Raw genomic sequence first — 13,375 nt, 5'->3', positions numbered from 1 at the left:
TAATCAGCATTTTGCAGTACCAAGACAATATCATGCACACGACATCATGCTTTATCTTCATTAGACATCATTTAGACACAGATAACTAATACAAATTTTGATAATTAATTTCAGAAATAAGTTGTAATGGAAATTCGAAAATTACGGATACTAACACAAACGATTTTCACGTTCATAAAATGTACAATCTGGGTAGCCATAGCAACGACTTCAAATGTGTGTAAGAGTGACGTGTTATACACTGCCCTCCAAAAGTTTTGTTACACATGCATTTTTACAATAAACTTAGTACAAGATTATGTATACCTTGTATTACAGGCATCAGTTTATCTTATTTATCAACTTATTTATCTTGTCTTACTCATTAATTCCATTTTTAGAGATAACTTGTCAGCAAATTTTAACATATGTTACAGAACTTTTGGAGGGGCAGTGTACTGGTATATGATCAAATTCAGCCATTGTTATGGAGTACAACGCAATTTTTATGAAACTTATCTATAAGATAAATTTTGTATTGATCGTACTGCCTTAGCGGTGCCTTGAATCCTGGCATTGAAAACATGGTATCGTTTATATATCACTTCCAGCGAGATGATCTCTGGTTGACAGTTGGGATATAAAGGGGGTACATGATTGACATTAGATATCAAGTTTGCATTGAAAGTATCATAATTCCAAAAAATGTTAGATTAAAGAGACAATTCAGTCTAAGAATACATCAGAATTTGCACATATTTCGAAAATGAACCAGTTCTAATAGAAATTACATTAGTTGGGTTTTATGGTGATATGCCAGAAAAGTCCACTGTAGTGAAATGTATATATATGTGAAGTGTTCAAACTAGCTTACAGCCCGCCATTACACATATATAGTTGTCGGATGTCTTGTATGCCGAACCCTGGCCCTTGCTAGTGTAGTAAAGAATGTTTTGTCTAGAACTACTCAAATCGCTCTTTCAGTAGTGTTGTTACCTTATAAGATGCATGTTCTTGTCTAAAAATAATTTCACCAACTCCTCAGTGGTTATATATTGCATTTATTTAACGTGTGTTGTGCCTGCTTGGAATTTCAACGGTATCAATCAAAATACTTCACAATGTCGTGGGATTTTTCAATATTTCTTGTTATATGTTTCATAAGAATTGTAGAACAATACATTTATGTCATATTTTGCTTCGTGGTTATGTAATAGAATTAGCCTTACTGAATTGTCCCTTTAAAACAGCATCTTGTATTATAAATGTGCTTTCGGATTGTTTTATACACTGATTCTGAACCTCTCAAATACTGAACACTGTATTAAAAGTAATAATTTAGTGCTCTCGCAATGGTTATCAAATTCGTCTTAGATTTAAAACTTCGCAATTAAAAGATGCTCCACCGCCGATAGAACATAAACGATACTCATTATTTGAACAATAGCTGATTTTTAATCGTGTATATATTTGTCTAATTACCACAAAAACACATAATTCATAAAGTAATTTGTCTTGCGTTTGGTGCATGCACAATCAGACAGTGCTTCATTTTATATAGGGCATAGTGCCATGGAATTTTTCGGGACGCAATTAATTATTTTTTATATTGAAGTAAAATAAGAAGCACAAATTTTCCATTGGTGGTAATGGTGTACAGTAAGTGACTTAAGTAACTGAATTTAAATACTAATTCGACTGCTTCTGTTTTGATAGAGAAGAAAACATCATCGTCAGCGACGTAGCATCTTTAAAGTTGCATGTTGATATTAATTGTTAATTACTCTCCTTGTAAATATATGCACTCAGAATCGTAAAAAACGGCGTCGTCATCCCCGGAGGTAAAAGTGCCAACGACTCTTACATCAAACTTTATTTACTTTACACGCGAAGCAAGTTATACAACTTAAGCATATCACTTTCGATAGCCCGGATGTAAGCGCTCGAGGGGTCTTTGTGGTCTTAGTACCAGAATCTCAAGCGAATTGATAACATTTTCAATCAATGTTGATTTACACTGTCTATTGTGTATTACACAGCGTATAATTAACATAAATAATCCACCATATACAATTGCATATTTTGCTTTGTCTTAAGTTATCCTTCTACTGACAGCAAGTGATGTGTCGGGTTTATCGTTGGAAGAAATCGGAGTACCAGGGGAATAACCACCGAGCAGCGGTCAGTACCTGGCAACTAACCCACATACCATGACATGTATAGTAAAACTGACAACACAAATACAGAAATTAGATTGTAAATAACGTTTTATTATTGTTTGTATACAGTTCACATGTCAACAAAGTAAAATATCTAAAATAAAATATTTGAGACGTGTTAAGTCATGGAGTATGGACAAGTATTTATTATGCATTTGACAAAAATCATAAACACGTTTCACATCGGGCTACATATACACTGATTCATGAACCATTTATTTCACAGAAATCATGATAATAGCACATTTACAACAATGCCAACATTCCATGTCAACATTTTCATCAGTTTAAGCTTCAATATGAACAATGTATCAACATCAGCGTATTAAAACTGCACTACAGCTGCTTCAATGGTAATTGACCTAGAATGATATATAGACAGATTGGGAAAAAAATGGTGGAAAATTGGAAAAAAAATGGTGGAAATTTTTTAATTACTAATATGATGAATTTAAAGGTATTGATGACGTCATAGAGGGGGTAGACCCAAAAGAACAATGGGATATTCCTAACAGTATTATTGCTACAGAAATAATTTTTCTCCCTAAGATAGGATAATACTGGCCTGTTCATACATAATACAATTTCTTTGTGACAGCATGGATGACATGATGATGTACAAATCGTAATGAACTATGAATGTTAAGAGGCCAGCTAGTGAATAAAATGACTGAAAATTATAACAATCTTCAAAACGTTTCCAATACTTAAATTGCACGTCAATTTAATTAACGAAAAATACCAATAGCGGAGGAGCAGGTCAACATATTGTATAATGTTGTGTAATCATCACAAATGTATTTTTAACAGTAAATAATGGAATTATATCTAATTCTTACAAATGACAGAGGTATTGTGACATTAAAAGATAAAACAATTATTGTATACCATTTAATTTATGTTATTTTGTGTCTTGACCAATTCCAGAATATTCGCCAATACTTAAAATACATAGAGTCGTTATCAAGAGCTTTAACCCACAATCTGGCATTCACATAAACGTTCTATAATTATTCGCGCAACTTTTGCGAAATTGCGCAAAAATGCATATTGATAATTGAAATGGTTTACAATAATCAGCTGAGCGTTTGTAAGTTCATACGCTGATGAACCCAGATTACTAATATTGCTCTTATAAAGGTTAATAAAAAATTCCAGTGTATACGTCATTGCACATAGGAAATGTTGATTATGCTGATTGGGAGTGGAGATTTCTAACAAGTACTCTGGAGTTATTGGAATTTTGTTGTATAATACGCAGCTCAAATTGCATAGCACAAATAATGAGTGTTTATCTGTAAACATTTAAATCTAATGTACATAATATGCCAGATAAATAACATTAAAAAAGGCATTATGTTTCTATCGATGGATGGTTTTAAGATTTCTTTTTTTAATCTAGCAGACATATAGTGCATAGTTTCAATAGCTTCAAGTTATAGTTAACGTAATATGGAAATAACGTTCAGACAAAAATCACAGAAAAAATCACATTTAGTGTACCTCGGTACAAACTATTACGTTTTAACAAACTAAAAGTACACAAAAACATCTCTACACTTAGACTTTCTAATGGGAAGGTTTGTAGAATGTTTTTTGATCTACTGGAGATATTCCAGTAATATTTATAATATGCAAAGCTAAATTGAAGTTTTTTTCCGACAATAGATATTATCTTCTTCATAGGATACAGCTTAAGAAATGTTTCATCTCTCGTGAATACCTGAAGCCTTCTGATAAGAGGACCCTGGGTTTAGCAATGTCTTATAAATATATATTATCCGCTGTCTATGTGACAGGACTTTACAAACAATACTTGATCCTTGATTGGACAAATGTATTTACAGAACTATACAGATGAAAATGGATTTCTTCGATTTGTAGATATAATTATGCACATGAACTAACAGTATTTGAAACGGAAATATAATAGATTTTACAACACTTTTTATAGTTCATCTGTTTGACTCGATCTACTAAGATTGCGTCAATGTTAATTTTTTATGGTTTTGTCTCCTCATTTTATTTCCTTCCAAACCAATCTGACTGAAATCATCCGTCCATGGCTTCGTTTACTAAGTACTACACAATGGAGAGGTAACAAACAAGTCATGGATGGATAATTTTGATCAGATGGTATTAAAACTCGTATAAACATATGCTAATTAATTAACACGTATATCAGTCACTTAGTACAACCCTGAAACCAGCATCAGTTACAACATTTATAAAGGCAATGGAATGTTTCATAAATCTCTAATTAAAAAGGCAGTTGGACATAGTAATAAGTTTAACAACGCTAATCTGTCAGATATTTACCGATTTTCAGGAAAGTTTGTGACATTAAAATGAGCATGACCTTATGAATAAATGACGTCATAATTAAGATAGCCAATCGGAGTGCTGTTGGTTGCTAGGACACTGGTGTCTACACTACGTCTGAGGTATCATTACATGCTTTGTTACCATACCGTATAGCCGAGTATTTACGTGGTTCAAAATTTTCACGATTTTAGCAAACAAACTCCAGAAAATTAAATCTTCGCGATCTACCTTTAAGGGTATATACAGCACATGGCTCAAACATTTCTCAATATTTTGAGGGTCAGATATTTCATTTTTGCGATCATATAGCAATATTTAACGACATTGCGAGACTATCATCCCCGCAAAAATTACCTGCTACATGGTAATTTATTTTTGAGGCCAAATTCTATCTAATATTGCCGTATTCATTGTCAACGATTTTCGTAATCAGTAGATATTTCGTATTCATTGTCAACGATCATGTTTTGCAAATCATCAGATATTTTGTAAGTATTAATGACACAGTACGTTCAATACAAGAGTTCTAATAACAAAAGAAGAGACATTGTGTTTTGTTTTCAGTTTTGTGACACATGTATTATGAGTATTCAAATATCGTTCTGTACAAATAACATCTCAACAACATATTTTGATACAAATCAAATATATGTATATAGAATATATAAAGTATAATTTCAACGGTTTTTGTAGTTTTATATGCAACAAACAATTTATGACGTATTCATGGTAATAGTCGATATATTATTCTCTCGCAGACATAGGGGAAACATATATAACAGTCAACAATAGGAACACGTGAAAACAATTGATAACAATATGAGACAAATTGAAGAATGGATATGTATGCATATAAAGAGTCCCAGTCTCGTGATAGTGTGATGTCCTAATATGGATAACATACATATTTGCATCAATGCATGCTTTGAATATATATATATATCCATCAGCAGTTTGCATGCTCGCTTGACTAGTATCAAAATTCAGATTCACATTAACGGTATTGCTCCACTTCGTATTATGCATGTCGGGAATGTTCGCTGCGTCCATTTTACTCGTACCGCTGTTCCATTATTACGCAATACGAATAAATGTTTCAGTCCAACTGGAACAAAATTGTTCATTAATTCAATCCGTGAATTTCATTTGTGTTCATTGGCTGATTTCCTGAGATCAAATCGCTCACGTGAGCCTTGGTGTCCTTCTCGGCGTCGGCGGGAACGGCATGGCGGGAACAGTGAGGGACTGTTGGTTGGTTACCAGGGCGACCTGGTGACCTCAATTAAGGTCCATTGACCTAAATCAGGGTATGTTGACCTTGATTTGGAACTGGCTTCCTTAATTAGGGTCTATTTCTGTGAGTATCACCTCGTAATCTTTGTCTTCGTTGACTTCATTAATCTCGATCATAAACGTGGATTCGTGGGAGTAGTGTCGCACAATGTTGTCATCCATTCTCACCAGAATTCTAAAATTAGAACGAAAGGAATTAAATTATGATGAAGACATAAACATGTATTGAAATTCTTCAACGGAAAATATTGCAGGGAGACTTTCTTATTTTTCTTACTTTTTCAGCGGTGTTTTTAAGAAAAAAAAAGTTTTAAAAAGGACAACAATTCCATTGGGAAGTGTGGCAGCATCCTTAATCATCATTAATATATAGAAGGACATTATTTAATGTTTCACCTCAGAAATTTACTAGAAACATAAATCTGCGTTTTATCAGACCTTTGATATGTAGAAATGTAAGTAAACTTAGATCTGCAAATAACTACAAAATATACATACCCTTTCTTCGATCGCTTGTAGGTACTTTTGACTTTTGAGGCTGGCACATTATATTTCTCTTGCACCTGTATAATGAAATCATATATTAATGTCAGACGAAGACAATTGCAGAAAAAAATATATAATCAGGTTTTACAAACATCTTACATGAATATACATATTATTGCGCAATGATGAAGTGGTAGAACATAAGATTATTAAAAGAAGTAAGGGCAAACAACAAAACTACAATCTTGACATGATGCAGAAAGATACGTTGTTTTGAAAAGTTTGAGTCCAGAGACATGAATGAAAGATAAATTAGATCTACCATAATTATTTCAGATATAAGATGGAGGCGGTATTTGAAAGTTTGATGACTTACCGACTGTAGCAGACCTAGTAGGGTGGGTTGACGTAACATCAGGGCAGTAAAGACGGTCTCATGCTGCTCACGTACGTAGAGGAGGACTATAAATAAACACAGACATTTTTTTATAAGTTGCATGACAATAGATATACGTTTGTATTGAAGTTATAAATTCTAAACAACTCTTTTTCTTAGTTTTGTAACATGGCAATATCAAGAATGTTTATCGAGACATACGGAGCAGAAGAACTTGGCTTCTTGGTTTTGCATTTTTATTTTCTAATTTATAATTGAATTTAGCATACTTTTTGGGTAGTCTGCATATTGTCCATAGGAGTCCCGTCTCTGTCGTTTGGCTAAAGGATACAACGCGTCTTCCAGACAGTCACCAGTGCTATTTAAACTGTAACAAAAATGGTACTTATTTCTACTTTCGTTTTACTAGTTACATATACGCCTGTACTGCTTAAACAACAAAATATCGAACATATTTCTTCTTTCTTTTGCTAGTTATAATTTAAGAACCCTGTGAACTTTTACATTTTTAAAATGTTGTCAACAAATATTGTTCGGAAACAAAATTCTCATGTACTAAGACAACTTAGATAAGCAAATTCAATAATAATGCTAAAAATTTAGTAAAATTGTTTCAAATTTCCGACAATTTTTATATGAACATTAGTACTATCTTAAGTGCGATTTTCATTGTATTTTTATGAAGTGTTATCTTTAACGCTTCCATGGCCTAATTTGAGGATAATTACCTGGAGTTTCCGTCATCATCTTGTAGAATACCATTGACGGGACTAGACTGAAAAACAAAATCGTTCAAGCGTGATTCAAATGCCATTGGTAACACATCAATAAAACAGAGTAATTGCTGAAAAGGGATGGGAAATCAACAGAAATAATTACCATGGGAAAATCTTTGACGAGAGAAATCCTTGTTTATAGTTTGGTAAAGACCTTATAGGAAGTACAGTTTAATTATAAACTCGTGTTTATCATGGACAAATCTATTTTCAAAAATTTACCTTGGTTGATTCCTCTTGGTCGGTGGCAGGAGTGAAGAGAACTGGGAACGTTTGAGTCTCAGCCATGGAGTAAAACTCAGACCTTTCACATGGTGGCCAATACACTTCCTGTTCAGCTCGCTTACGTGCTAGAAAAGTCAAATAAACAATGCTAATTACATGTTATAAATTAGTCGCTTACGTACTGAAAAATTCAAATAGACAATGCTAAAAACATGTTATATTAAAGCCGCTTACGTACTGAAAAAGTCAAATAAACAATGCTAAACGCTGTTTAACATGTTATATTATAGCAGCTTACGTGCTAGAAAAGTAAAATAAACATTTCTAAAAATATGCTATACTATAGTCTATGTTTGTTATGAATTGATAATAAACCAAGCGTCACGCAGACAATATAATTCAATATCACCAAAGTAAAGATTAACCTACACTTACAGGAATGGGAGACTTCAGATTTGGCGCGGTTCGTTCGTCTTCTGTCTTCATCTCGAGTCTTTCTTTCCGCTCCCTAGGAACACACATAAATAAAAAACATAAGTTCTAATAAACACTGAATGCCAAGAAGTTAACTGTACACAAGTAAACACAGTCAATGTAAACTTAAACCACTAGTCCGTGACCAGCAATGATGAACAGTGTGACATCCTAATATAAATTCCACATTGTAAATTGCATATTGAATTGGATTGAGTGGTCAAAATAACTCTACCACAAACAAGTTCGTTGAAAAATGTAGACGTCACGTTTTACCGATCAAGAACAGTAGCCTTATTGTTATACACTGAATAAATAAATTACAATAATATTATGCAAATTGAAAACCATAAACATTAAAACCTATACAGACTAATTACGAGTCAGAGGTCGACATGAGATTACTAGGGTCAAACTTACCTTGTCACAGAACACCTTGATCTGGCAGTAGCCCCTGTGGATAGGGTAGGGGTCTTTTGGGTTCTCAAACGTGTCGATTTGTACATGAAGGGGGAATCCCTGGAAAATAAACAGCAAGCATGTTAATTATCTCGTTATCTGACAGGGCAAAGTAAATACATTAATATGTAATCAAGTCCTTTGTTTGATGATCTGTAATTAGTTATTCCTTTGTCATTGGAAACATTTATCAAAATCTAAATGTCACATGGGACCAGTTGTTAAGTCAATAATAAAACAAAAAGACACCAGGTGATCATAGTGGTGGGTAAAATATTTATATGAAGTTCTAAAAGATAAAAATCATAGACAGCCAAATACAAATAGGCATTTTATACGGCAAAATAAACTTCCTTAAAACGTTTTTTTCTGTGTGACGTGAATAATGGATGAAATCTGAATATTTAATTTGCTCTTTACATTATTTGATGAACCATCAACGTAGAATCGAATGTGCACTTTATTCAGCACTGAACAAACAAAAGAAAAGTTTTTAACGTATAGTTGTGACGTCTTCAGGAATTAGAAATCTTTATATTACTGTATACATAGATTTTATGTATACACGTCTTATTTCAAACGATCATCGGTTTATCGAGTATTTGATTATCAAATGAAAATGATCAATGGACACCTTTAAAATGTCTGCACACAAAGGAAGTTACACAAGAGTGTGAGGAGACAGACGTATTCGGAGGGTTGTCTCCATATTAAATAAGTAAATAGTGCTAGGTACCTTGACACCTTTCTGGTTACTGAAATCTGTACTCAGACAATGGACGGCTATGTTCACCTGTATAATAAAACAAATCATATTGGTAAACATCGCTTCATAAAATACAGTTTGATGAAATGAAGGACAAAGAGAAATTTTCAAATCTGTCGACATTATATTGTTGAAGGGAATCTCATTACTTTATGCAAGAAACATTCAAGATTATTTGTACAAATGAAAACTTGGTATATTATATATGAATTGTAACATTCAAACGTCACTATGTCATAATTGTGAATTTCGAATTAGATCTAAAAAAAGCGTGGGTTGACCAAAAACATGCCTACACACCTTGACTGGGGAGTCACGTGGGTTCCATTTCACTGCAACTGCGTTGAAAGCCACTTCCGTTATGCTACTTGGAAGGACTCCTTGACTATCCTTGGTATCTAGAAAAAAAAACCGACAATTAAATTTCAGCACTACATCCAATAAAGAGAGATCTCAGTAATGTTTAGAATCTATAACTTACTAAAGCAATCCAAAGGTTGTTTTTTTTAAATAAATATGTTGTTTGTATGAAGGAATGTAACGCCCAACTCAAGTACTAGGCTCCCTTTGTCAATCCAATTTTAAATGATACAATTACTTTATTTTAAAAAGTTACGCACATTTTACTTTTTATCAAAACATTAATTATTTCTAACACCCATGAATGACTACGTCAAATTACAAACAGTAAAACGTCTCAACACTGTTGAACATTTGAATAAGAAAACGTTTAAGGAACCCGGCGTTGGGTTATTAACAATATCGTCTATCGGTTTATGACTGTATAATAGGGAGTAAAAAACATATTCTTCTCCTCATAAAAACTGCAATAAAGGAGGAGAGATGCGGGTTTTATTAGTTTCTCTGGTATAGTTCTATATGGTACGGAAGTTAACGCCGGGATATAAAAGAGAGTTCCATTTTCTTTTATAAGGGTCAAAAGTGCGAAAGAATATTGAATGCTTTGAGATGTCTCTCATGATAAAGGCGTATCTATTTTACGCTTTTGAAAACAATCTGACTTCTCAATCTTAACATGATTTATGTGTCTTACATTTGTAATAAATCTTAAAAAATTCATCTCAGATGAATAGAAAATGAAAATGTATGTAACAGTAATTAGGTTATTTTATGACATGCATTACCAATAACTATCAAACGACACCATGTCGTATATCATAGGTATTCTTAAAGCATGTAAACAAACATCTGAGGCTGCTATTGAAGTACATGTAAACAAATACTCCGAACATGGAATTACGTTACACCCAACTACCTCTAATTAAACACGTGTACGAGGCGGGCAGGTTGACATGGCAAACAATTTGATGTTCTTCACAGAAAGCAAACAATCTATTTCGTTTGAAATAGATAATTCGAACTTCTTTCATAAAAACACATAAAAGTCATATATGCTAGCATCTTTCAACTATTGACTCCGTGTTGAACGTCTTCAAACACTGACAAACTTTAATTGGTGGAAATATTCAGTATTTATCCAAGTCTACTTTGATGTGGCTTAAGTTCCCTGATGTAATGAAGACTAACAAAGAAATCTCCTTATCAACATTCACAACAGGCTACTTTGAAATATTGATATGTTTTTATAGGTAATGATCACATGAAGGTACTTACCTATATCTAATACTCTCTGTTTGTAGCTGTGTTGTCTGGAATGCCAGAATTCCCAGGCTTTTCGCTCGTCTTCTAAAGACTTGTCATCGCGGAATACAACCATGATAACCGACTGAAAAATCCAAGGATAATACGCATTAGTACTAACTTCATTCGGGATGCATATAACAATAAGTATAGATATTCAGATTCAAATGCACTGAAATAGATATAATGTGATGTCAAGCTTTGAATGCTTTGTCCTACCTTAACAAACTGGCCTTGTGGAATTCTGTCAGCGTTAAACTCCAACGTCAGACCGTAATATTGTCCTGTAATGAACACACATGGTTAGAAATACAGGGGGAATAATGTGTTACATTTGTAGGTAACAATGCAGGATTTAAATTTTCAATAAGATCTTTATGTAACATATTTCATTCACTCTATGGAAAATAACTCGATCAGAGGATGAATTAAAGTCAATAAATAGCACGGAAATAAACACATTTTAACAAAGAAATAATTAATTTATTTGCGATCAGTAAATGAATGATGAGGCACGTGTTTATTTCGTGGTAATATTAAAGTAGTTCACGCGTAGGAATATTTACCTTTGTTAAGGTATGTGATGCGGTCCTCTTCCACACGTACAGATGTTGAGATGGGAGTCTCCATGGTGTATTTATATCCTGTCGTGTTCACTTCCCTGTGTTGACAAAATAAAACATCGGTTACTTAGCAACATATAGTCAATAGGGAACACAGGGACTTGACACAACTTTAATGCATATGCGTTTTGCTTAAAACGCTGATCTATATATAAAATGGTAAAACGTTGTAGGGACGCAATTAGGATGAAACCAATAAATTAACTTCCAATGATATCAAAATTATTTAGATTAAACTCAATATTTGATTTTGTTTGTATATTATAATGTCAGAGATACTAGTTAGGGTTAAAATTTCAATTTAGACGAAATGGGTGTTATTTTAGTTTTGTATTTCCGGTGATACGTGTGTGTGTCCACGTGAGCGCGAAATTCGGGTACGATGACATGCAGTTAAATTTAATAAATATAAAAGAAAGTTTGGGTGTTACATATGTGTGAAGTTGTTATTCCATATTTTAAAAGTTCAAATTTCGATATTGTGTAAATAACTTTTGTCGCACTTGTTGTACTGTAACTTAACCGACCACACACGATGCGGTACGCCACTGCACGCAATTACGTCACAACTGCGCCAGGTGCAGCACAAAGTTAAAAAATACAAAGTCGTCAGATTGTTATGATTATTCACAAAACCCAATTACACCCAAGATCGGCATTTCAAAACATACCCCTTCCTCGTCAGGAAGGTTACTGTGTGGATTTGATTGCCCACCTAACGCATGCTGAGTTTCAGTGTCTCGTTAGATCCTATTACATTTATTGTTCATTTCTTTAGTTCTGGTATAAAAGTATACGATTTCTAACTTAAGCGATTCTCATGGTCTTTTAAACTCTTTCATTTTATTTTATTTGAAAAATGTATAATAAAAGTGAATGAACGAGTTTTTGTTTAAATTCGAAACCATTGATTTTTATAAGTGAACATGCCAGCATTAATGCGATCACAAAAGAACATTTATATACAGTCGACTTCTCTAACTTCGACCGAATTTAATGTGACAACAGATGAAAGATGACACCGTCACTTATATATATATATATCTATTGTCAGATGTATAGACGCTAGTTTCGTATAAAGCCCCTCGCTATTCTTACAAAATAGGCGGAATATCAATCACAGATCTATGATTAATAGCTTTATATATTTTTTAAAATATATAAAACAAGAATATAAAATCCAAATTGACAGATCAAGACAATTAGCTAGTGTTCCCTGTTTGTTCTCGGGGCCGAGACGCACACTGAAATGCGGAAAAGCATAAAGATTTTCAGCGGTTTTTATTTCGTTGATGGAGCGATTTTTATATTGTCGTTAAAAATGAGTCATGTTATTTGACATAAGATTGAATTTAGACCCAAATTACGCCCCCGCCATAACCGTCTTTTATGAAAATATACAATGATGGGGCATAAAATTGTCAGGACTTCATATTCCCGTGCATATCGGGGTTTATATTAATTAAGCCGCGTAGTTAATGTGCAGGTGTGTGTGGACATTTCATTGTCGTTATTTGACACCTTAAGTGGCAATGTTAAATGTATTCCATGTTGCTTACATATCAATTCATATAATTAAATAGTTTTGTTCGTGATTAGGTAAATATATTAGATGTGTTATTCCGACTGAATTAACATCTTCAAGTGATGGGCACCATTAAAAATGAATATAAACACATTAAAACACAAAA

General features: G+C 33.3%; 1 protein-coding gene across 5 annotated transcripts in view; it reads right to left on the bottom strand.

Moving 5' to 3' along the window:
- Positions 1-2,228: 2,228 nt before the first annotated feature.
- Positions 2,229-13,375, bottom strand: part of LOC138324877 (grainyhead-like protein 1 homolog) — a 61,674-nt gene continuing 50,527 nt past the window's right edge. For all 5 annotated transcript variants that reach the window (XM_069270098.1, XM_069270100.1, XM_069270097.1 and 2 more), the window contains 13 exons: positions 11,628-11,722; positions 11,281-11,345; positions 11,035-11,146; positions 9,700-9,797; positions 9,370-9,426; positions 8,595-8,693; positions 8,136-8,208; positions 7,698-7,825; positions 7,428-7,474; positions 6,969-7,066; positions 6,679-6,764; positions 6,315-6,379; positions 2,229-5,991 (listed from right to left, as the gene is read on the bottom strand). In XM_069270098.1, the coding sequence (XP_069126199.1) occupies positions 5,862-5,991; positions 6,315-6,379; positions 6,679-6,764; positions 6,969-7,066; positions 7,428-7,474; positions 7,698-7,825; positions 8,136-8,208; positions 8,595-8,693; positions 9,370-9,426; positions 9,700-9,797; positions 11,035-11,146; positions 11,281-11,345; positions 11,628-11,722 (1,153 nt within the window). In that variant the 3' untranslated portion in view covers positions 2,229-5,861. The remainder of the gene's footprint in view (positions 5,992-6,314; positions 6,380-6,678; positions 6,765-6,968; positions 7,067-7,427; positions 7,475-7,697; positions 7,826-8,135; positions 8,209-8,594; positions 8,694-9,369; positions 9,427-9,699; positions 9,798-11,034; positions 11,147-11,280; positions 11,346-11,627; positions 11,723-13,375) is intronic.

The sequence above is a fragment of the Argopecten irradians genome, chromosome 6 (genome assembly GCF_041381155.1).
Source record: "Argopecten irradians isolate NY chromosome 6, Ai_NY, whole genome shotgun sequence".
In the NCBI taxonomy this organism is placed as follows: Eukaryota; Metazoa; Mollusca; class Bivalvia; order Pectinida; family Pectinidae; genus Argopecten; species Argopecten irradians.
This window is presented reverse-complemented; position numbering and strand designations above follow the sequence as displayed.